Consider the following 25149-nt stretch of genomic DNA (forward strand, 5'->3'; position numbering starts at 1 on the left):
ATCTGCAGCTGTGCCTCATTGGGGCCCCTCTAGCAGGCATAGAGGTCACCAGGGCCTGGGTTCAAGAAGCTACCTCCTGATATCAGCAAACCCAGAAGCTACCTCCTGATATCAGCAAACCCAGCTAAGTTCACTGGACTCCCCTTGCCTGAAGCTTCTCAATGTTCCACGTGGTATGAAGGAAGATGCCACTCCAGGCCACATTTGGTCACCTGGCACTAGCGCAGGGCAGCCAGGTCCAGCAGAGCCCTTGTGAAAACCACTCCTGAATTCTCCACTCAGAGACTCAGAGATGAATGCAAAGTTCTGAAACTCAAATAGCGTCATAGGCAGAGCTAACATTTACTATGTTCCGGGCCCCATGCCAAGCATTTCATGTGGGTAAACACATCTAATTCTGACAGATAGGTAGGCTGCTGTAACAAAGAGATCCAACAATAGCCCAGTGGCTTAAAAAAGTCAGAAGTTTATTTCTCTTTCACGTAACATCTGAGGGAGTCTTCCTGGTCAGCGGGATGTTCTACTTCAGTCAGAGAGTCAGTGACCCTGGCCCTTTCCGACTCGTTTCTCTGCCATCCCTCAAGACATGGTCATCCTCCCAGTGGAAGCTGGCTCGTTGCCAGGTCTGTCTGCAGCCAGTGGGGAGGAGAAAGGGGGCAGGGAAGAGGCATGCTGATTGCCCTAAGGACCCGGGCCTGGGAGTCTCATGCCCCACCCCACTCACATTCTGCTGGTGAGAACTTTGTCACCCAGCCTCACCTAATCGCAGGGAGGCTGGGAAGTGTGTGCCCAGGGCAGTTCTTTTACAGTGAAGAAGAGGGAGACGTGTTCTGAGAGACAGCTGTCAGCCTCCACTCAGTTACGCTCAGAGATGCTTATATGGATAAATGTTCACTCTAAGTAACAGCTATCCAATCTGACAAACTAATTCTAGCCATCGAGGTAGAGCTGGGTCCCCTTCAGATAAAATGTGTGTTTGCATGTTTTACTAACAGGGATCTAATGCAGGTGCAAGACTTAACCCAGAAGTATAGCTCTAACGGGGGTGGGGATTTGGGCAGACCTTTCTGAGCAACATTATAATCCAGGTTTTAGCATGAGGAGGCTTGGGTTTGAGTCCAGGGCCTTCACTTAGGAAAAATCACTAAACCCCTCAGCCTTCAGTTCTCTGTAGAAGACAATCCAGGGAGACAATGGGTGTCACATGGCCTCTTAAGCTGAGAGTTGCTGTCACATGTCTGGGATTATTTTTGGTCTGAGGGGACCTGTGCATTCTACCACCAAAGCTGCCTGTGGAAACCCTGTCCAGGGTCTGGGCTTCAGATGAGTAGATTTCCAAAGGTGAGCCTGGAGGAGCATGGCAGGAACACCTCTGCCTCTGTGTGTGGGTGTGGGCGTGCGTGTGTGTTTGTGCAGGCGCGCATGTGCGCTGCTTCAGCCAGCTGGACAGCTAGTCGTTTATCCACATGGATGACTTGATTTTTGATTGAGTTAACAAGTACTTATTGAACACAGTTTCCTGAAAGCCTGCAGTAAATTGGATGCTATACAGGAACCCTATAAATTTTTACAACGCCGCATTCTTCAAATATTGGAATAGTACAAAAGATAACTGAGGAGGAAGGGGAAGAAAGAGCAAACACTAGAGAAGGGAGAGGCTTCTTGTTCCAAGCGTCAGTGAGTGTGTTCACAGTGAGATGAACCAATCCACTGTGCAAGTTACTAAAATATATAATCTGTCTAGATGAAGCTGATACTCGTTACAAGAGCTCACGTTTGGTGAGGGCTTACTGAGTGCCAGGCACAAAGCTGAGTGTTTTCTATATGCTATCTCATTTAACCCTGAAAACCGTGCACACTGGCGCTATTACTGTGGCACTGCTGTTAGTCCCATTTCACAGATGAGAAAATGGAATCAGATGGATGTTAATCAACTCACTCCAGGTCACACAGCTAGTAAACAGCAGAGTCAGGCCATATTTCCAGTCTTCCAAGACTTGGCCTCAAGGGAATGGAACCACATTATGCTTTGATAAAAATCGAATAACATTAAAAGTTCATTAAGGGAGAGAAACAAAGGCTGAAGTAAAAAAGGTCACCTGATCTTCTCCCCAGGATGGAATGTACCTTCTGACCATATCTGACCAGCTTGGCCCAGAAAGCAGAGGGTAGTCGTCGGCAGAAAGGACAGCACAGACACACAAAGAAGGAGAGTTTCCAGAAATTGAAACTTCCCAAGGGCTCAGGTTGTGTGCACTGAAAGCAGTCCGCTTCTGCCACCTAGCCACAGATGGCCTCCTCAGCCAGAGCTCAAGAGCCCCAACTTTGGGGAAGCCCCGTGGATGGGCACAAGCAAGATGTGAAGGTTTTCCTGATAGATCTCCAAGATGACCAATGCCACTGGGTCCCCTTCTCTGTCACACACTCTCCTTATGTTTTTCTGGGATTCCCAGGGGCAGGATGGCCAGCTCCTCCCTGGATCAAGTGTTAGACTCTTCCCTATTCCCATCTCTACTCTCTACCCAACTAAGGAATTTTCTACAATCCCATCTTCACCCACTTCAGCATTTCATAAATATTATTCTAATTTTTGGAGTGCATCTTTCCTAGTTTATTTGGAAAACAAATCCATTCCCACCTGAGGGTTGATAGCTAGTATGAAGCATATTCCTGTCCTCAGGCTAATGTCTATATGACATGACACTAACCAGCTAGTACGGATGATAGCTTTTTGCTGGCCAGGAGCCATAACATCTCTACCAATAAGAAACTAGCATAGATTAGAACAAAGCCAGTGCCAGAAAGATTACCTGAAGATAAGGAAATAAATGAGCGATTCTAAGCACATAATAAATAGTCAAAAATGTGCTGAGTAGATGAATAAACATACCTGTGTAAGGCTTTAAAAAGGGTGAATAAGGATGACAGTTCTCATAAAAGAATATTCCCAGGCTTTTGAATTTCAAAGACCAATAAATTTATTTGTTTTGTTTTTTAACTTGGGAAGAGCAAAATAAACATAGGATCACTACCTTCTTATTTTGACAAGTAAGGGCATTTTAATAAAACTATCATCTCCATTGCTATTCTTTCATAAGCTAATAGGCCCTTTTACACCAGCAAAGAAGAAAGGGTATGATCACAGAACAAAGGACAGTCTTTCCAGAGAAAGACTCATGGGCACATTGGATAGGGGTCTTAGCTGTACATGATAGATTCTCTCTCGAGCTAGTTTAACAGAAAGCAATATATTATGGAGTCTAGATACTTCACAGAATCATTGGAAGGGCTAAAGGAATAGACTCTAAGTAGGACTTCCAGTATTGAGTCCCCAAACCACACCACAGAACCACGCCACCGAGAAAGCTGCCACGTCAGGAAGGTGTAGCCACAGCTGCTGGTTCCTGGACCGCTTCCATCCACTCCTCAAAACAGGCACCAGCCTCTTGCCCTGTTCAACTCCCCCCATTATTCAATGCCAAGTCAGAGTCCGACCTGAGTTCAGCTGACTGGAAGAACCTAAACACATCTAGGTCCCCATCTGCCAGGGAGTCTGGGAAATGTAGGTTTAGTTTTCAGCCTCTGCAGTATAGGAAGGCGAGTGGGGCTGGAGAAGGCAATGAGTAAATCAGTTCACTACTGCTGGTGAGCTTTTGCTGTGTGCTCATGAAACGTGTCCAAGTCTGATCCTGGATTGTGCAGGGATCGGAGGGATGTATGCAGTTGTGCTTTATTGAGAAGATTCTGCAAGTCAGGGAATAGGGCCGACACCTGCTGAGGGCATTTTGCTCCCTGGAACCACAGCATTAACCACACCTTAGCTATGGTGGACATCTATCATATTCACAGCTGTCCATCACCTTTTGAGTAGTTTCTTCCATATTTGGGGATATCTGCAGGTAATGAGTCCCATCTTCCCAGTATTAAAGTCAGAATTCAAATTTCCAGACTCCCTTGCAGCTAGGATTCACCATGTGATCTGGGCTCTGACTCTCTGATGTTCTCCCCCTCCACTTGAGGTTTGATTCAGAAATGGGTAGTATGAAAATGTGGGCAGTGCCTGGAGCTTCCATTTCGGCCGACATGGATGACAGCAGAGGCCTCAGCTTTCAGAGGTGGTGGTGAGGTCTGGTTCCCAACTCAGAAGTGGCAGAGGTGGTGGCAGGAGGGGCTGCAGTAAAGTTGAGGCCCTGCTCTCCAGAGCCTGGTAGCAGCAGCCACAGTAATACCAGTTTCCCCCCTTGGGATGATGCTACCACACAGTTTAGGGCATCATTCTGGAAACTTTAGCTCAGTCCTGTTTCTCAGCCCTCCAAATTATTCTTTATTCTTCAGGGTAAGATCTCCTGTCTGTAATCCCCAGCAAGAGTGGATTCTGTTGTCAGCAACTGAGAACCCACCTGGTGTGCTGGGTGAGCCAGGAACACCTGACTCTAAATCCATGCCTCAGTACCACGCTGCCGTCTGAGCCATTTCTGCAGCACAGAGCGTCTGCCTGGGCCTCATCCCCTATTTCCTTCTTAAGTCAGGTGCAGAGAGGGATGGAAGGCAAGTGCTCTTCTCTGACTCCCACCATCCCAGGAGCTTCTAACAGAACAAGAATGCTCTTCTTCATTGAAGTTTTATAACCAACACTTTTTGCAGGGCAGGTGTTCAGTAAATGTTTGATGAATGAATAGGCGAGTATACTATAAAGTTATACCCAACTGGGTCCATAATCCAGACTTGCACTGTCTATCACGGTACCCACTAGCCAGACATGCCTACTGACGACTTAAAATGTGGCTAGTGCCACTGAGGGACTGAATTTTTATTTTATTTCAATTGATTTAAATTTTTAAATTCATACCTCATTTCATTTTTGGAAAACTTTCAGCTTGCTTAATTTGTGTATGTAAATGTACTTTTTCAGCTATAAATTTTATGAAGGCTAAGTACAGATCAAATATTTCCAATGAAAATTTAGCACATTTTTGATACAAATCGAGATGTGCTGTAATTGTAAAATACACACCAGATTCCAAATACTTTATGAAAAAAGAATGTAAAATACGCTATTAATAAATTTTACATTGGTTACATGTGGAAATTATAATATTCTGGATATATTAGGTTAAGCAAAATATATCATAACCTGACTTCACCTGTTTCTTTTTACATTTTTTGATGTGACTACTAGAAACTGTAGGCTTCACTATGTGGCTTTCACTGTATTCTGATGGACAGCTTGGATCTGACATTGGCATGAATGTCACTCGCAGGCAGATGAGGTCCCAAGTACATGTGTTACCTCTGGGCACTGGAGCCTCTAACCTTGCAGACCTGGACACAACCTTTACTGTTCATTCTCCTCCCGGCTCTAAACACAACAGGTGGAAGTTTAGGCATGGGCTTCTGCAACATGCATAAGAGAAGTCACAAATTTGGTGTCTTTAGGGACCAGGGAGGTAACCTACTGGGGAAAGGGCTGGAGGTAAGGCCACAAGCAGTGACCAATTGCTCTATTTAAAGGCAATACACAAAGAAAACTCCCCAAGTGGATCATCTGTGTCCCATCTCTGCACAGGCCCATAAGACCAAAAGAGGCCCTTGGAGAGCCTTGAACATGGTCCCTTCATCCCAAAGTAGAGACTGAAGCCAGAAGGGAAGAGCCAGGCTAATTAGCACTACAGTCAGGGCTGACCACTAAGTGTCCCGATGCCCCCGGAACACGCCATCTCTTGGCTTTAGGTGCTGGCAAATGTGTGCCAATCAGGTTTGATTTGAGAAAGGAAAGATCCACCTTACAGGCATCAGGGAGCTTGCCACCTACCTCAAGATATCCAAGACTTCCTTTCCCTGCACTGTGAGCCCATTCTGACGGATTAAGGTGGGGGGCAGAAGGTAGTCCCTCCCATCCTAGAACCCCCCTTCCTCCATGGCTTTTTTTGGCCGCGTTGGGTCTTCACTGCTGCGTGCGGGCTTTCTCTAGTTGCAGCGAGCAGGGACTACTCTTCGTTGCGGTGCGCAGTTTTCTCACTGCGGTGGCTTCTCTTGTTGCAGAGCACGGGCTCTAGGCGCACGGGCTTCAGAAGTTGTGGCATGCGGGCTCAGTAGTTGTGGCGCACAGGCTAGTTGCTCCGCGGCATGTGGGATCTTCCCAGACCAGGGATCGAACTCATGTCCCCTACGTGGGCAGGCAGATTCTTAACCACTGCGCCACCAGGGAAGTCCCTCCTTCATGGCTTTTATTTACAATTCCAAAAGACTTGAAACTCTTAAAGTGATTTGTTCCAGGGTAGGGAGTAACACAAAATAAAGATGACTCTCGCTGGCATGGAAAGCAAGGAAGAGACAATAGGAGAAAAGGGGAAAACTGTACCAGACTCCAGGGGAGAACGATGCTCTTAGTAGTTCAATCTTGAGCTAAATGAAGAGGGAGAAGGCCAAGGTACCAGCCTGGAGGGACTGGCAGCCCCCGATGCGGTGGGAGGACTAACAGAGAATGGATGGGGTTAGGGGAAGAGGGGAGGGTGAGAGGGCCCCACCCCGAAGGCTTGCTTCTAACAGAAAGGGAAGAGAACCTCCCTGATTTACCACTCTGGAAGCACAATCTACAAAATGCTTCTCTCCAGCCGGCCCCCATCGGTACAATTTTACCACATAAAACCATTCATACCCACGTTCAAATGTATCCGTCTGAGCAAAATACAGCTAGTAACAAAGAAAGGCAGTTTTCATATTTTATTATACAATGTTGTTCATCATAGAAAAAGCTTTAATATTTTTAATTAAATACAGAAGACATTGTTAGTGTTGCCAGAGAGATCATTTGTCTGCCCTTGAAAAAATTAACAACACCTGTTTGCAAACAAAAGGATTGCTTAAATTGAGTCAAATCCTTTGTTCTCTTTTCAGGACCCAGCCTACTGATTTATTTTCTATACAGTGTCTAACAGGCAGTAGGTACTGAATGAAGAGTTGACTGAATGGGATGTTCTTTAATCCCTATCCTCTATTTCCTGACCCTCAAGTGGATCTTGACTCATGGGGTAAAATCCCCGCCCATCCATTCCTAGGGGAGACGGGTGTCTTTCAATAGCCTTTGATACTTAACCGTGGTTTAGAGACACTTACCTGAGGGAAATGACTGAGGATTTCAGAGAAAGAAAGAAACACACAAGGGCAGGTACAGCAAGTAGGTAGAGACAAAAAGATGCTAAGACAAAAAGATGCTAAGGCATCTCATCTAAAAGAGAGACAGATTCAGGGATGGAGCCACTGCAGGGGCCAGCGACAGCAAAATGAAGTCAGAGAGACTTAAAACTCACACAGTTCAAGATAAAGAGATTAAAAGGTTGGACAACAATAATAATCTTGAAGTTTCTTTTCAGCTTTGATGTTTTATGACAGAGATAATGGCACAGAGAGAGGAAGACAAGGCAAGGATGGGAGGATAAAGAGACAAAGGAAGTCAAAGGAGACAGGTGGACAGCCAGCTATGACTGTCCATCTTTAGATCTGGCCTTGAACCCCTGTCCTGCTCTCACCTCACACCCAGCACGCTGGGCTCCTTGATGACTCAGCACCCCATGCTCACCGGGCTCCTACTGTAAGTCCAGTCACATCCCCGCCTTCCCCCACCTTAAGATCTCACTCTCTGTAAATCATTTCTCCTACATCCTCCATGATGGTTTCTCACTGCTCCAGCCCGTACTCAGCTCCCTCCCTTCCCAACTCCTAATGCAGGTGTAATTCATACCACATCCACATCCCCTAACCACAGGGCACGTGCTGCTGGTTTAGCGTTTGTCCTCAGCTCCTACGAGGGCATCTTGGTTCCCACAAGAGAACTGTGGTTTCCACAAGGCTCCAAACCCGACCTCATATATTCCAGGAGTCCCCATGATACCCAGTCCAGTGCCAGGTATCACTAAGTGCTCAGTGAATACTCGTGGACTAACCAGTCCCCAAGGAGTGCCAACAGGGCAGCCTAACAGTCCATTGGTCTATTAAATAGCTTCCCGGAGGCTGGCCACGTTGGGGCCATCTCCTGGGCTCCTGCGCCCCCTGCCGGCCAGGAAGGGATCTGCACGCAGGACGACGCGGGCCGAAAGGGTGGTCCTGACGCGAGGAGGCGTCTGGACTCGCGGTGGCCCCAGGCACCGTCCAAGGGTCCTGATGAGGTCGGTGGGCACAGCCAGGAACTGCAGCTGTTTTCTTCCTAGGTGTAGGGGTACATCCCGGTAGACAGAGCTCCACCCTGCCCCATAGCGGGGCTCTCAGAGCTTCTCATCCAGCTCCAGGCCCTGGTTCTCCTGGGCGACCCAGCAGACCCGGGGTGGGCTGCCGCTCTGCGTCCCCTTCAGGTAGTTCTGGATGACGGAGGCGCAGTCCAGCCGCTCCATGGTGGTCATGAGGTAGTGCAGCTCCTGTAGGCTGCCGTTCTGCTCCTCAAACAGCTCCAGGATGGCTGCCGCGGGGCTGCGCTGGCAGGACAGGAACCTGGCCGGGAGCGTGCGGGGAGGAGGTGAGGGGGAGGAGGGGCTCTGCAGGGAGATCCACCCCCTCCCCCAGCTCTGGTCCTCATCCTGCTCTTAACTGCCTTCCAGGACACTCTGGGATGCTGGGAGGGCCCAGGACTTGAAATCGGAGATAGCCCTGGCTCAAAGCCTACTCCCCTCTAGGCCTCAGTTTGCTCTTCTTACACGAGGGCTTGGGTGAGAGGACCTCTAAGCTCGCTTCCAGCTCTGATGTTCTGTATTTGCCTTCTCAACCCCCCACCCCCAGCCCAAACACACTCTCCCCTTCCCCCCATCCCAGGCCCCATCCTGCCCACCACTAAGGAAACAGTTGCTCCCAGGCAGGACCCTCCCCTGCTCAAAAACCTTCCAGAGTCTCTTTCACCTACTAACCAAGCCCCCTCCCCTGACTTTCTTGCTTACCCACCACCTGGCCTTGCCCTGTTTTTTCTGACCTCTTCTCTCTGCTCCCATCGCGCAGCTTCCTTCTCACCTTAAACACACCAGACCCACCACCTCCTCTGCTCCTCCCCCAAAACAGGAAGGTGGATCCCCTACTTCCCCAACACCTGTTTCTGAAGCCCTCCTTCCCACCTCCCAGGTGGAGGAGACCATTCTGCATCCCTCAGTTCAGATTTCCGGTCATAGCTCCCACAAGTCTTTATTATTATTTTTTATTTAATTGAGATATATAGTTGACCCTTGAACAACACCACTTTGAACTATGTGGGTCCACTTATATGTAGCGTTTTTCAACAGTAAATACTACACTGCTACATGGTCCCTGGTTGGTTAAATCTGTGGAGGCACAACCGTGGATACGGAGGGCCGACTATAAGTTATACTACGATTTTCGACTGCATGGAGGGTCACACCTCTAACTCCCACATTGTTCAGGGGTCAACTGTAATTGACGTAAGTCTTCATTATTCTTGCTTCAGCCATTTCGTGTCTCTGTTTTCAACTTGCTATGCAATATGGGATACATACAGTAAGGTCAAAGGAGCACTTGCCTTGATTTTTTTTAAGCTTTCTGTATCCCTTACTAGAGGGTGACCTCCTTGGTTCTGGGACCATGTCTCATTCATCCTGTGTACCAATGATTAGCATAGTTTTTCCAGGACTTAGAAGGTGATTTTAAAGTCTACCCTGTTTTCCAGATCCAACTCTAGTCCCATCTCCTGGGCGAAGTCTTCCCTGACCACCCGTCATCCTCCGGGCGCTAAGGCTTAGCTCAGAATTGGTTTACTGATCTCTCTTGGGACCATGGCTGCGCTGTCCCCACTAGTGCCAGGCACTCAGCTACATGTTTTATACACATTATCCTATAGTCCGCCGTTCTGCCCCTCAGGGCACAGCATGTCAAGCACTCAGTATGTACCAATGACTTACATGTCAACCGATCCATTTTTGAATATTTATTGAACCAATATTTATGTATTGAACACCAGCCATGAGCCAGGCATCATTCTAGGTACCAAGAACAGTGATAAAATAGAAAGATGTCCAAAGCCTTCCTGTGGAGTCCCTTTCACTTCCCCTGCTCCTCTCCCCTGGCCTCTTCCTCTCTCACCTGCCGTTTCCTCTCCTCTTTGTAGCCATGAGAACGAGGACTGCTCGGCCCAAACCAATGAGATCATTGTCAATGAAATCAACCCTGTTCTGAGAAATAGGGTGGGGAGTAGCCACTCCCTGACTTTTAAGTCACTCTTTTGTGAATGGTCCAGTCTCCAAGCGGTCCTGAGAACACCCATCCCGGTCCACCCTCCCCCACCCACCCGTGCACACCTCATCCCTCTTACCGGATTTTCATACCACAGAGCCCCAGGTGGGAGGCCAGTCGTCGCCAGTCATTGCCAGTGATGCTGTTTGGCTCCAACAACATCTGCAGCCGCTCGAAGAGCTCTGGGGGCAGCCTGAGGCAGGGGGAAAGCGTGGCCTTGGAGGCGAGGATCAAGAGACCCAGCCTGGTTCCACAGACACCTCAATGCCATGCTCGCCCTGCAAGCCCAGGGGCAGGAATCCCAAACATGCCCCGGGCAGCAGCTCAAGCAACCACCACCTCACCTGTTGCATGGGGGTGGCTGGGTCACAGCGGGTGGCGCTGTCCAGGATTCTTCCTCCGATGCCTGGAATCTGAGGATTTCCATGTACTTGGTCTCCAAGCCCTGAGCCAACAGAGGGGCAGGGAACACACTTAGGGATCATGAGACACCCCTCTGAACAAGAAGCTGGGGCACCCATCTCCATGCCTCGTGTTTCTCCTTCAGCCTGTCACCGGAGACACTTAACCAGGAGACACAGTCCCACCCCAATCAACACCCTCTACCCTCTGCTTCCCCAACCTCACAGCCTTCAGCCTTAAGTTTGCTCAGAGCTCTTTGGGACCTGGGACATGAAGACCAAACAAGGTACATCCTAAGACACCAGGAGAAGTCCTGGGTGGGGTCAAGGGCAGGGGAGGTCATCTAATAATAGAGACACTAAACTTGGGCATACGTGCCCCCTTCCTCCATTCCTCCTCTCCTTGGTTCCTCCTCCCCAAGTGATACCCCGAGGGGTATCTGCCTACTCTCCAGTAAGATGCCACATGGTTCCCCAAAGACTCTCCAATCCTGATTTCTTCATGTCTTCCCTCGGGAGAGTGGGAGCTCTAACTCCCATCCCACCTACTCAAGACCCCCTTCCTGGGTCACTCTCCACCTGAAGATACACAGCACCATCTCTCAGATGTAGACAATCTGTCCAGAAAGAAACCACTTCTCTTTGATGCCCAATTTCCTCCAGGTTGGAAGAAAGGGTTCATGTAGGGTTTGGTTCTTCTACCCTCCTGCTAGATTCATCCAGGGATAGACAGGAGAGTCAAAGATGGAGGGTAACTTGGAGGCCAGGCAGTCCCTGCCCCTGGAAGAATGCCCTCCTCACCTGCTTGGTTATGTGATTAGAGCCATACTTCCTAGGCCCCAGACCCTCGCCCACTTTGCCCAGGACTCCCCCAGGGCCTGCCCTTCCTCTGCCCCTCAGCTCCAACTCACATCCTGGAAGGTGTGCATGGTGACAATGATCTCATTGGTCAGTGCTGAGCAGTCCTTGTTCTCATTGGCTACAAAGAGGAGACGTAGAAGGTGAGAGAGGAAAAGGCCCAGGAGAAGACAGCAGGAGAGCAAAAGGGACTCCAATGTAAGGCTTTGGAAATCTGAAGCAGCTGCGTAGCCCCCCATCTTTCTCTCTGTAGAGATCTGCTGCAGCCCCTAACCTTTAAGAGAGGGTCTGCAGGCATGGCCAAATGAGGAGCTGTAGGGCTCCAGGGTGACCAGGAGGGGAGAGGAGAGGGCAGGAGGTAGACACGGGGCTCCTGGGCTACCTGCTTTTCTCCGGAAGCAGAAGGAGCGGAAGGGGCACTTTCCGTGCCAGATGTGCAGATGGGGAACCAGCTGGCAACTGCTGTCGTCCACGTTCTCCCAACCTGGGGAGGGGGCAGAGAGACAGAGGGCCTCAAGAGGGGAGACTTCCACAAGGGCTTAAGGAGGTCACCCTGTGGCAGGCACTGTGCAGGGCGCTGAGGGGAGGGATGGGGAGGGAGCAAAGGCAGGAGGGTGACTCAAGTGGATGGGAGGCCCCAGAGCCTGGGTGGGGACCCTGGGAGCGGTCCTACTTCTACCGGCACACAGACTCCTCCCCCCACCTCTCCACCCTCCCCTTCACCCCTCTCCCTCCCATCCACTAGCCCAGATGCAGCCACGCATGCGCCCCTGTCCGACACCCCACAAACACCCTTAGCCCCACTGTCAATTCCCGCAGCCGACCCACAAAGGAACGAGGGAAGAGAAGACTGGGCCTCCCCCTCCGACACCGGCTCCATCCAGGTGGGACAAGAGAAGCCCCTCGCTCTCTCCCTGCCCCTGCTGGTGCAACGCCTCTCCTCTCACCACCCACCTGACTCGGCTGGCCTCCCACGGAAGGACCGGGGCTCCGTGGGCAGCAGAGGGAGGAAGTGGGAAAGCCGGGGTCTCCAAGAGGCAGCAGCAAGAGCCAGAGGGCCCCCTGGAAGCTGCTGCCTGCCCAGGAATCTCAAAAAGAAACTCAACGCCCCAGGTTTCCACCACGGGGGAGGCGCAGACCCTTCCCTCCAACGGGCTCCCCGACGCGCCATGCCAGGCCCTGTCCCCCTCACCCTCGGAGATGTATTTGAGTTTCAGGCACTGGTCCCCTCGGGCCCCGGTGAAGTCGAAGAGCTGGCAGGGCCCACGCAGGCGCCCGCCGTGCGGCTGCTCATTGGTCACAGCCCACCGCAGGGCACAGGGCGTGTTGTTGAGGAAGTAGACGCGCAGCTGCAGGTGAGACTGCCCGGCGGCCAGCGGCGAGCAGAACACGGCCAGCTGCAGCCACTTCCGGGCTTCCCGGTGCACAGCTGCCTCCAGCACACAGGTGTAGAGGCTGCGGGGAGAGACGGTGGCAGGGACCGCGCACAGTGGGGCAAGGGAGGCTGGGAGACCAGCCCACCTTCCCCCGGGCTCCCACCGCACCAGGGGCCTCTGTGTGGGCTCCCAGGCGAGGAGAACATCCCAGGGCATGTAGGGAAGAACTGGGATGGAGGGGTGAGCTAGGGGGAAGGAACGTGAGTCATGGCACAGTGACTGTCACTGGGTCCGGAGAAGAGCCAGCGTGGGAAAGAAGGACGCCGGGCTCAGGGCCACCCTGCATCGCCCTGCTCTGGTCAGTGGGTGGCAAGGAGACTGGGAGGCAGAGGGACCTAAGACCCTAGAGAGACATAGCTAAGGACAGATGTGCCATGGGCTAGAGTCTCAGAGAACTGGAGGGGCAAAGTGCCCTAGACAGCTTGGGGACAGTCCTGAACTGGGCCACAGGGAAGAGACAGACAACTTTAGAGACAGAGGTGGAGATGGGACAGGCCCCATCTAGACACAGGACCAGGGTTGGGCCAGACCCTTCTAGACAGGCAGAGGGACCACGGTGGGACACACGGTCCTGGATGGGGTTGGAGCAAGATAAGCTGCCATAGGCACCAGGACAGAGGGACTGGGGAAGGACAGGGGGACACGGGGTTTGCAGGCCTTCTTGGACAGATAAAGGGGCACTCCCCTGCAGAGAGGTGAGGGTCAGGCAGGCAGAGAAAGGGGGCAGGAAGTACAGGCTGACGGGCTGGTGCCTACCTGAAGTGGGAGAGGTGGATGCGGCATTCATCCCGGGAGATGTGGTCTCCCGGCCGCCCCAGCGGCTTCCAGGCCTTGGCATCCAGCAGGGTCGTGTTGCTGCTGTAGGTACGGGCCTGACTGGGCTGCTGGGCACAGTGCTTGAAGGTGAGGGTGCAGGGCTTCAGGAAGGAGGCCCCATGGGGGCCACACGCCACCACGGGGCTCACCAGCCCCTGGGCTCGGGACAGCGACGGGGCGTCTGACAGATCCCACACCAGGATCAGTGCCACCCGCTCCTGGCGGCCCACAGACACAGCACCTGGGGAGGGGGAGAGCTGAGATGGGCCCAGCAGGCAGGCACAGCCCTGCAGCAGAGGAGGCCAGGCCAGAGTGGGAGGGGAGGTGGGGCGGGAGCCCAGGAGCGGGCGTGCAGCAGGGCACGTGGAGAGGCAGTGCGGGAGAACAAGGTGACTGTGACTGACTTGGGACGTGGCCCTGAGCAAGTCGCCCCCTCCTCCAAGGGCTGCTGCCAGCTCACTCAGGGCCTTGTGTGAATTTGCAAAAGGTGCTCTTCCTCCAGACATTTTACTTCCCTTTATGGGAGAATCGTCATAACACACTGTTCACTAAAACAAGGCCGTTTACCTCCACCTGCCACAAAACTGTCATAAAAAATATGTAATGTATCCATCTTTGGAGTCAAAAACGTCATACTAAACATAGAAGCAATTTTCAAAATTATGAAGATGTCTCTGAATGGTGCTCCCTTGGAGTTGGTGCCCTTGTCCAATGTGCAATGTGAACAACTGTATGCTAAGAAGGAAGCCGGGTGCCGTTACCTGGCGGGATGAGCAGGGAAATGCCCGTATCCTGGAGTATCAGGCAGCCACCGCGGTGGTCCACCTCTCGAGCCGAAAACACCAACAGCTTGTGCATCAGCTGTCGGATGACAGTCTGGCCTTGGGTGGGCGTGTGCAGTTCCTGGTAGAAGGCGGCCATCTCCTGCAGCGAGGCTGGGGGCGCCTCCCCGGAGGACTCACTTTCAGGTAGGGGAGTGGGATGGGACGCTGGCTCCTCTTGGCTTTCCAGCTTCCAGCAAGCGCCCAGCAGCCGGCGGGGACAGCGCCATTGAAGGCACTGGGCCAGAAGGACAGCACTTGCCACTGGAACCCCCACCAGCAGTAGGAACTGGGCGAGTTGGAAGGAACCCTCATAGGAGCACATCCGCCTGGTCACTTGATGCTGCCAGTTCCCCTGCACCCCTGTGCCAGCCGAGGCCAAGGGCCTGGGGGAAAAGGAGGTCAGTGTCAGGTAAGCCTTTTCAAGGTCGTGGAGGCTAAGACTTGACTTCTAAGCGGCTGCAATGAGGGATCGAATTGTCTTCATCCCAGTGCACCCATGCACCTCGGTCAGATCAATTTCTTTAACAGAAATTAAAGAAATTAATTTCTTTAGTAATTTCTCTCCCTCTCTCCCTTCCTTAAGAAACTGCCAGGCTCCCCATGACCTAGTACATCAAATTTCTCTCTCATGAGACAGAAAGAGCTTGGGTTTGGAGTTAGAGAATGTGAGTCACCTTGGTCACTGCCTGAGTGAGCTTGTCCTATTGTTTAATGTGCTTCAGTTTCCTCATCTGTCAAAACAACTCCCTTGATCTACATGGGCTGACATAGGAAAATCTTAAAGTAGAAAAGCAAGTCACAAAGAGCTAGAAATCCTCTGATCTCATTAATGTAAACAACAAGACTATATACAACTGTAGCTACGTATTTATGGGTGTATAGATGTAAATGATAGAGAAAGGTCTGGAGCAGTGCTCTGTAATAAAAATATAACGTGAGCCACAGATGTGGCTTTCTTTTTAAACTTTCTAGGGGCCACATTAAAAAAGTAAAAAGAGGAGCTTCCCTGGTGGCGCAGTGGTTGAGAGTCCGCCTGCCGATGCAGGGGACATGGGTTCGTGCCCCGGTCTGGGAAGATCCCACATTCCGCGGAGCGGCTGGGCCCGTGAGCCATGGCCGCTGAGCCTGAGCGTCCGGAGCCTGTGCTCCGCGGGAGAGGCCGCAACAGTGAGAGGCCCGCGTACCGCAAAAAAAAAAAAAAAAAAAAGTAAAAAGAAACAGGAGAAATTCATTTTGGTAATATATTTTATGTTACCCAATATATTCAAAATATTATCATGTCAACAGGTAATCAATATAAAATTACTGGGATATTTCACATTCTGTTTTCTTACTAAGTCTTCGAAATCCATGTGTATTTTACACTCACAGCACATCGCAATTGGGATTCTCTTTACTTCAAGGACTCAGTAGCCACGTGTACTAGTGATTCCCGCCTTGGACGTGCAGGTCCAGGAGGACACACCCCAAACTATTCCCATTGGTCATTACTGAAAGATGAAAAATTAGGGGACTGGAAGGTGTGAAAGAGGACATTCTATTTTCTTAAACTCTTTTTTCTGTACTCTTTGAATCCCCCCACCAAGCGTGTCTGTATATTAACTTTGTAATTCTTTTTAAAAACGAATAAAAGTGAAAAAAAAAAAAAACCCCAGCCTCTCAGAGTGATGGTGAAGATGGCATGAGGTCATGTGGAAATCATTCTGTAGATGATAAAACCCTGTCCAAATATGTTTGTTTATTTATGCCCCTCCTTTTGCCAGAAAAGTTGGAGCGTAGTTCACAGGGATATGTAAAATACAAGAGTAACAAAAGTTAAAAGTGGAAGCAAAAAGAGAAAGAAAACCAAAGGTGGGGGCCTCCAGTGAGGCTCACCCAGTTCCCAGCATCAGACTGGGGCCTTCCAGCAACTTTCCCGTGAAGATGTCAGCTCTTCCCCAGGCCCTCTGGGATCCACTGCCTCCCCCTCCTACTTTCCCTCTTCCTCCCTTAATTTCCAATATCCCCACCCTCGGGCAAGACCAGGCTCCTCACAGCTCATTAATTCTAGCCTCTGGCCTTTGGTCCTGCTGTTCTCTGTTTCATGCTCTCCTCACCTGCCTCATCTACCTGCCTGGACCCCTCCTGCTCGGGAGTAACTGCCACCCACCGTCCCGGCCCCCATTCACCAGCCCGTGACAGTCTCGCCCTCTGAAATCTCTCACTGCTGCCTCCCACCATACTAAGTAACTCTTTTTTTTTTTTTTTTTTTTTTGCGGTACGAGGGCCTCTCACTGTTGTGGCCTCTCCCGTTGCGGAGCACAGGCTCTGGACACACAGGCTCAGTGGCCATGGCTCACGGGCCCAGCCGCTACGCGGCATGTGGGATCTTCCCGGACTGGGGCACGAACCCGTGTCCCCTGCATCGGCAGGCAGACTCTCAACCATTGCACCACCAGGGAAGCCCCTAAGTAACTCTTGACCATATGCTGTCACGTGTGGCTTTCCCACTCAAATGAATAATTTCTGAGCACCAGCTGTGGACCAGGAACTGTGGGAAGTTCAGTCCTGCCAACAATGATGTCTTATTCGGCTCTCACGGAGCTTCTGAGGGCATGGGGTTCATTTACTCCGAGGCTGATTTCTGTGAGACACCATATCCTCCTTCAAAGTCCCCAGGGTCCCCATGGTTGATTCACTAGGATCTGCACTAGTGAATCATCCCTTCACTTATGCCACCCACCAGGAGCTGAGGCTTTGCCCCACACCCCTTGGTCCTTCCTTGCCCAACTTCTTCCTTCCTTCTCAGGACCCATGAAACCTAAGCCCCCTTCCCATCTCCCCCGCCAATCCCCAACAGGGGTCACAGCTCCTCTGTATCGTCAGGATGGAGCACTGAGGCGGGATCTGTTTCCCCCATGTCCTCATTGAAAATGTAGAAGAGAAGGGAAGGCGTGGCATTGCTCGCTTGGCCTTAGCATGCAACCCTGCAGACTGTGCCCCTGGCTGGGGACACAAGTGAAGTAAGTGAGCCGGTGACGCCTGAATCTGGTGGGGATGGGGGTCGGAGCCACAGACTTCCCTTTACGTCCCATCCAATCCTTTCGGTCCTTCCATAGTAAAGACAATTGGAATTATAACTGTAGTAATAATAGCTAACGTTCACGGAGATTTGCTGAGCCAGTGTGTTAAAGCGCTCTGCGTGGCTAGCTCATTTGATCCTCACAGCAGCTTTATGAGCTAGCTTTTATTTTTATGTCCATTTCCCAGATAAGGAAACCAAGTTTTCTCCCCCAGGGAGGACAGAGGGTAGATTATTAAGCTACAACTGAAAGCAGAAGGGGAGGATGAGTGAAGATGACAAGAGCTTCCAGAAACACTCCCTTTCTCTCCCTGCCCCTTCTTTTTCCCCAGGGTCTCTTCGTTTCCACTTCTAGAGGAAATGAAGTTGGAAGAGAAAGAAACAAAAATAAATACGAGGAAAAATAAACATAAGGAACTAAAGGCACATCCTTGGTGCTACAACGAGTGATGCTTCCCCCCACCCCCTGCCCACCAAGGCACCAGCCGCAGGGGATGGGCTACCTATTGGGAAAGAAAGGAGGGGCTTGCCCTATTTCTACAGCAACAATCTTTCCAGGGCTTCCAAAGACCAGAGTCCAAATCTCCTCCACCCCATTGGGTGGCCCAGAAGAGTTCCCTTGCCCAACCTTCCAATCTGGAGGGCCTCTCACAGGGGCCCATTCATTACCTAACCAGAAGCAGGTTAACTCCTCCCCCAGCTCAGCCCCCTTTCTCCCAGGTTGACAGCTCTCCAGGCTGCGTTGGCCCTCACTCCATTCTCCCCTTTGCCCCAGGAAGGGGAAGGATCCCAAATCTATTAGCACAGCAACTAGGTAAATGCTGACGGAAGCCTCCCAACCCCATGGCTGACCCTTTATTACCCAGGCCTCTGGTTTGTCTTGCCCCAGACCCTTGATCATGCTGGGTAGCACTTCCCCAAGATGAGGGTCTTTTAGGATGCTGCCATCACTTGTCCCTAGGGAGTTGCCTCCTCCAGCACAAGGATCCAGGCTCCTGCTGCAAAGCTCTGCTCATATCCTTTAAGGAAACTCTCAACCCTTCTCCCACGTCACTGGTTCTTATTGTGTCTACTCCTTGAAAGATCTCCAGTTACTGAAGCACATAAAAGGTACCAGGATGCATGCGTCCAAACCTAAGTCATGGGCAGCATTCATGAGCATAGTTTATATTTCCATAGTGCCTCCCCTTGGTCCTCACACCCGCTGGGCAGTGGCCCTCTCCCAAGCCCCTTCCGCCTCTCCTCCTCCAGCACAGGGTCTCCACACTCCGCCAGGCCCAGCTCAGCTGGGCCTGGCTCCTCCCCTGAGCCCCAGGTGGCCCCATCGCAACACTCACCCCACCCCCAGCTGCCCCAGAGGGTGTTCACATTACCGTGTAGGTGCTCCCAGAGGCTGCCGGCTTGTCCAGGAACAGTAGTTCCTTCTCTGAGAAACAGAGAGGTCAACCAGACCCCGTCGCCAAGCCAGCAGGCAAGTGGAGGTGGGCGGGGAGTCCAGGCAGGAGTGACCTGGCACTTCCGTTTCCCGGCAAAGTCCTGCCTCTCAGCTGCCCTAAGGAGGGGTGGGGAGTCTGTCCCTGTCTATTGGCAAAGTCCAGCCAAGGTGAGGGAGGATCGCAGGAGTCAGTGGACTAGGTCTAGGACTAGTAGTCTAGGTCTGGAAGGGAGGGGACAGAGGGAGACAACCTGGGTACAGGTGAGACCTCTCTAGAGTGCCCTCTGCTGGTCAGTGGCTGTCCCCCACCAGAGACTATTAAAACGGAACAAGGTAAGAGGAACCCTAACCAGGGCTCCTCAAACTATAACGTGCACGAACCGCCTGAGCGACCTTGTTAGAATGCAGGTTCTGATCCCGTTGGTCTGGGGCGGGGCCTAAGGTTCTACATCTTAGAAGCCCCCAGGTGTTGCCATTGCGGCCCGTCCAGGGGGCTTAGACAATACCTAGTTCTACACCCTTCCTGCACAGATATGACGGTGGAGGTACCGAGTTAATGGCCCACAGCTGCTGGCGGCATTGGGGCACAGCCATATCTGCTCCCTACCCGGTGCCCTTTCCACTGCCCACAGGGATGCTGCCACTTGGGGGAGAGTTGAACTTCAGGCCGTTTGCCAGCCTGGTCCTTCCTTTGACACTCTGCCCCTGGAATGAAAGCTCCCTGTGCAGGAGGATGTTTTTTCAGCCATTCGCTCTGTATCCTTAGCTCTCAGTACAGCCCGATCCAAAGTAGGTGTTCAATAAAGACTCGAATGAATGAATGGGCCAGCTGAGAGAAAAGGGGAGGCATTTTGAATCCAGACTGCCAACACTGAAACCAGCGACCCACCTGCTGGCTGTGTAATCATAGGCTAGTTTCTCAACCCCTCTGAGCCTCACTCCCCTTGTCTATCAAATGCACATAATAATATTTACTTTGCGAGGGATAATGATGGTCATTATTGAGCTAACAAATACAAAGTGCACACCGCGAAATGGTTACTCAGTAAGTGGTAACTTGTCCCTGTGCTCTGGCCTCCTGCAGCGGAGGTCACTCCCCCAGGCCCGAAGTGATCGTCTACCATGGAAAATAAGTAACTGCTGCTGCTTTCGTCTCAGTTAATGATTCTCTAGCCTCTTGTCCCGGAATGCACTCCCTTCCCCTGGGCTGCCTTCCCCGGGAGGAGGGGATAAACACCTCCCAGGGGTGCCCAGGTCCCCAACGTGGAAAGATGGGGCAAAGGAGTGGTGGAGAGCAGCCAGCCTGGGGAGAGGACCTCATGTCTAAAGGACAAGCAAGGAAGAGGTGCTCAGAACTTTGATAGGAATGAAGAGCAGACGTGTTGGACTTTGCTGGACAAAGCTCTGTCTGAGTCACACAGGAGGTTGGCTGCCTTTTCCCCTGAGTCATGAGGTTCTAGGGGTTTGTGAAACAACTGTCAAGCTCAACTCCAAGCCAACTAGCAGGCAATAACTAGGGGCTGTGTCCATGTCTCATGAGATCATTTCTGAAGCTGGTGCTTGCCTCACTGGGGACAGCCCCAGTTACAGCCCCAGTTCTGGGGAAATCTGAGGGTCCCCACCACTGCCACGGACACAAAGCTGGTTCATGGGATGCAGTGACTACAGGCATGAGTAGCCTGGCAGCCTGGGGCTCAGCCGTCGCAAGAGGTCCGGGTCTCACAGCACCAACACCTCAACAGTTCCACCAAGGGGACTTCTCCAGATGCCGGGTCTAGCAGACCAGGGCCTGCCCTGCTGAGACGAACGCTTCCGGGCCATGCAGGCAGCAGCCTGGACTCCCCAGCCAGTGTCACCACCCTTGTCACTGGAGAAGGGCAGGCCAGCTAGGAGCCCCCCTCCACCCTCCTCCCATCCCCAAGCCTCCTCTGCCCTCCACACATCTTACATCCCCGGCACTCCGTCTGCGAGGTATGCTGCCTGAGGTAAGGAGAACACAGGCCTGGGAATACATAAAGGGGCGCCAGGAGTGGGGAGGACAGGAAAAAGGAAGGGGGGTCGGGGGGACCTCCAACACTGGGTAGAAAAGTAGAAAACACAGACATAGAGACACAGGAAGGCAGAAGGTGAAGAAATGGACGGTGAAAAGCAGAGAAAGAGAAAGATGCAGAGGCAGACAGGGTGGTTCTCCCTGTCTCCAGAACCTCCAGGACATGTTCATGGACCCTTGACAGGAAAGGATGGAGTAAGCAGTCACTCCAGACACTGAGAATAACCACATTTTCTTTCCTTCTAATCCTGTCAATCATGGGGTGGAGGCTGAAATATCACGGGCGAATGAGAAGCATGGTATTGGGTGGGGGCCTTGGTTGGAGGAGGGTCTGTGCATCATCCCACATGCAAAGGACATGCAAAGCTACATGCAAATGAGTATGGCAGTGTTTTAATCAAAGACCAAGCGGTGGTTTCCTTGAGAAGTCAGGCCACAAAAAAATCTGGGTGGTTGTGTTTGTGGCCCTGACCCTCTGGAAGCAGAGGGATGGAGGGGGAACCTCCCCCAGCTCCTGAGGGGAAGATGAGAACTTTGGAGAAAGGAATCTACAGTGTCACTCGGCTGAGTTTGCATTTGGGCGGGAGCTCGGGTAGGGTGGGCCCCTGGGGTTTGCTGGTCTGGTATAGCGAGATAAGCCCGGGGCAGTTGGGCAGGCCAGTTCTGGACTAGAAAAGACCCCCAAGGATCTCTGGCTCCTGCCTTCCAAATGTGGTTCTTCCAGGTTGGTTATGCCAGCTTGGTTGAGTTCAGTCTGAGACACTGTCCCCATCGAGGGACTGCTATGCACCTGGCCAAGTGCCACCCACTGAGAGAGGCAGAAAAGACGGGCCTACCTGGACCTGAGATCCAGGAGCCAGACACACGCTGGGGGAGAGGAGCCCTTCACTGAGAAGCAGTTATCAATACTAGACAGTACACTCCCAGTGCCAAATAAGCAGTGTGGAGAAAGGAAGTCCATGGAGGGTGGAAAAGGGGGAAGGCAGTGTGGGCTCAGAGGAGGAGGGTGTTTGCTCACCCAGTGGGGCTTCTATGAAACATAAAGAGAAAGACACACAGGCAGACAGGGTGGTTCTCCCTGTCTCCAGCACCTCCAGGACATGTTCATGGACACTTGACAGGAAAGGATGGTGTAGGCAGTCACTCCGGACACTGAGAATAACCACATTTTTTTTTTCCTTCTAATCCTGTCAATCATAGGGAGGAGGCCCAGGACAGGCCTATGAGGGGCCCAGGCCAGGGAAGAGTGGCAGGTAGGAGGAGACAGACGGGCAGACACGGGGAAAGGACTAGGAGAAGGCCACCGTCAGTGTGTTCTCTCCCTCCCCAGGCTGTACCTCCTCAAGGAGAATGTGGCCTCAAGGGGCCGCCTTTGTGGCCCTGCCCCTCCTGGGGCCCACCCTGGTCTGGCTGCTCACCCATCATTGGATGTCTGGTTGGTGTGACAGCCTGAGAAAGCTGCCCTGGTGCCCATCCCACAGAGTCTTGTTGCTGGTGTGGACAGCCATCTACTCTATCACGGGGTGAGTGTCTGTTTCTCATGCCCTGGGGTGGGAACAAGTCTCCTATCCCTGAACTGCTGCCGTACACTGACCTCTAAAGGGATGGTACCTCATCTTGCCTCTTCTGGGGTGTCCCCTCTGTGCCTGCCTCGGGTTCCAACCCCTCCCTCTTCCTCTACCCTCTCCCAGTATCCCCATCCCTTCCCCCACCTCCCCACCCCCGGCCCTCAAATGATGCCTAGACCCACTTACCCCGATTTCAGCCCATAAGGATTCCCTCTTGGTAACCAAAAGGCCCTAAGCCAGAGGGCTTTCTCCTTTTACCACAGAACACCCTCCTCTGAGCGTTTCTGCCACCATCTCTCCACAGATATGCCTCCTACCTTGTGTGGAAGGACCTGGGAGGGGGCTTTGGGCGACCCCTGGCCCTGCCCCTCGGCCTCTATGCTGTGCAGCTCGCCATCAGCTGGACTGTCCTGATTCTCTTGTTCACAGCCCACACCCCCGGTCTGGTAAGGCGCCAGTGCTCAGCAGTGGAATAGGGTAGGGGAAGATGAGGCCACCAGGCCCCAGAAGCTGATAGCACAGCAGGTCAATGAGGTGTGGGCAGGTAACGGTTGGGCAGACTTCTCTGAGCTTCCGTGGCATGCACAGAGCGCTGGGAACTTGGCTCGCTAGGTCCAGGGTGCTGCAGAAAGGTCGAGGGCCGGTTCCCAGGGCAGCCTGCCTGACCGCCCTGCCCCTGCCCAGGCCCTGCTGCACCTGCTGCTGCTCTTCGGGCTGGTGGTGAGCACGGCACTGATCTGGCACCCCATCAACAAGCTGGCTTCCCTGCTCCTGCTACCCTACCTGGCCTGGCTCACCGTGGTTTCTTCCATCACCTATCGCCTGTGGAGGGACAGCCTTTGTCCAGGACACCAGCCCCAGCCCACATGGGAGAAGAGTGACTGAGGCAGGGGGCAGGGGAGACGAGAGAGGGCCAGGGTGGGGATAGAGGAGACCTCAGGCAGGGCTGTGGAGCTAGGGTGGGGACGGGGGGCGGGGGGGGAGGTGGCAGGGCTTGATGAGTCCCTGAAGGTGACTCGCTCCAATGTGGCCACTGTCCTGGGTCCCCTGGTGCCACTTTCCATTAGGATTCAGAGACATGGGAAAGGAGGGAAACTTATTTCACACTTAATATAAAATAATAAATTCTGTGTTAAAAAGAATTAATTTAGTAGAATCAATAAATAAAATCCTAACTATCTTTGAGGGTATGATGTGAAATGTATACTTGAGTGTATGAGGTCCAGGGCTGCAGGGTGGGAATAGACGTGTCTGTACATCTGTGTGCATGTGCACATGTGAATGAAGGTGTGAGCGCACGTGTGGAAAGAGTGGGCACACCATTTCCGCTCACATGCCCTCACAAACCTGACCCCAAAATTTAGGACTCGGATTTTTTTTAACAGATTTTTTTTTTGGTCACACTGCAAGGCTTGTGGGATCTTAGTTCCCCAACCAGGAATCGAACCCTAGGCCCCTGGCACAGAAAGTGGCAAGTCCTAACCACTAGACCACCAGGGAATTCCCAGGACTTAAATTTTTAATTACCTGAAAAGTAAAGTGTTTTTGAAAAGTTACAGAATATCAAAACCAAAAAGTAGATAAAGTAAAAAGGATACCAATTATACTTGTCAAGCTATATATTATATTGATTATATATTTTGTATTATGTATCATATATAAATATAAATATATATTATGTATCACATATAAAATATTATATAGTCTACAGTATATAAATTTTATTTAATTAATTTATTTTAATTACTATTAAATATTAATTTTTAATTAATTAATTAATTAATTTTAATTTAATAAATTGATTTTAATAATTAATTATTAATTTCACTAATAACAGTATCATAGTATATATTATGGTTCTATGATATATTATACATTATATTTGTCATATTAAGACCTTCTGTCATTATCTCTGATAAGATTATAGATCTTTTTTATTTTTGTTTTCATATACTCATACTATTAGTTTTTTACATCAATTAATTATTATTGTAATAAGAAAAAATGTTGAAAAAGGAGAGCTGTAAGCCTCGGTGCTGGCTGGTGAATTCAGAAGGAGCTTCTTGTCCAGCCTTCTCTCTTACTTCTCTTTCTAAACTTTCTTATTGGCTTTTTTTATTTTCCTCGCTGCCCTCCTCTTGTTTTCCTCTCCTCTTGTCTGAAAGCCCTGATGGTGGCAAGAAGTGACTGCCCCGGGGCTGGCTCCCCAAATCTTAAACAAGGCCAGCTGGAAGACCCAGGCGCCTTGCGGAAGGAGCTTTTAAAAATACCAACCAGACTCTCTAGGGAGGGGCTTGGGCATCAGTGTTTTTAAAACTGCCAGGAACCCCTCATGTGCAACCCACTTGAGAAACACTGCTGAGGGTGTCCCAGAGCCATCTGGGAGCTTATTAAAAATGCGTATTCCTCGGACCTCACCCAAGACCTAGGAATCAAAACTTTGGGGGTGGGCTCCAGGCATCTTTAGATTTAACAA

The 25149-nt window shown here is 51.4% G+C and overlaps 2 protein-coding genes across 2 annotated transcripts; one reads left to right on the plus strand and one right to left on the minus strand.

Annotated features, from left to right (window-relative positions):
• Positions 1-6716: 6716 nt before the first annotated feature.
• On the minus strand, positions 6717-19070 carry UNC5CL (unc-5 family C-terminal like). The gene is made up of 9 exons (XM_082849189.1): positions 18994-19070; positions 14497-14942; positions 13676-13976; positions 12676-12938; positions 11866-11967; positions 11537-11604; positions 10569-10669; positions 10304-10417; positions 6717-8484 (listed from the first exon to the last, which is right to left on the minus strand). Exons 2-9 carry the CDS (start codon positions 14879-14881, stop codon positions 8262-8264), a joined length of 1557 nt encoding a protein of 518 aa, XP_082705315.1. The 5' UTR covers positions 14882-14942; positions 18994-19070; the 3' UTR covers positions 6717-8261.
• Positions 19071-20312: 1242 nt separating this feature from the next.
• TSPO2 (translocator protein 2) lies at positions 20313-23594 on the plus strand. Its single transcript, XM_082847395.1, has 4 exons — positions 20313-21040; positions 22436-22628; positions 22978-23119; positions 23358-23594. The coding sequence occupies exons 2-4, from the start codon at positions 22456-22458 to the stop codon at positions 23556-23558; spliced, it is 516 nt and encodes a 171-aa protein (XP_082703521.1). The 5' UTR covers positions 20313-21040; positions 22436-22455; the 3' UTR covers positions 23559-23594.
• Positions 23595-25149: the final 1555 nt, after the last annotated feature.

Source organism: Leucopleurus acutus (genome assembly GCF_964270905.1).
Source record: "Leucopleurus acutus genome assembly, chromosome: 10".
NCBI lineage: Eukaryota > Metazoa > Chordata > Mammalia > Artiodactyla > Delphinidae > Leucopleurus > Leucopleurus acutus.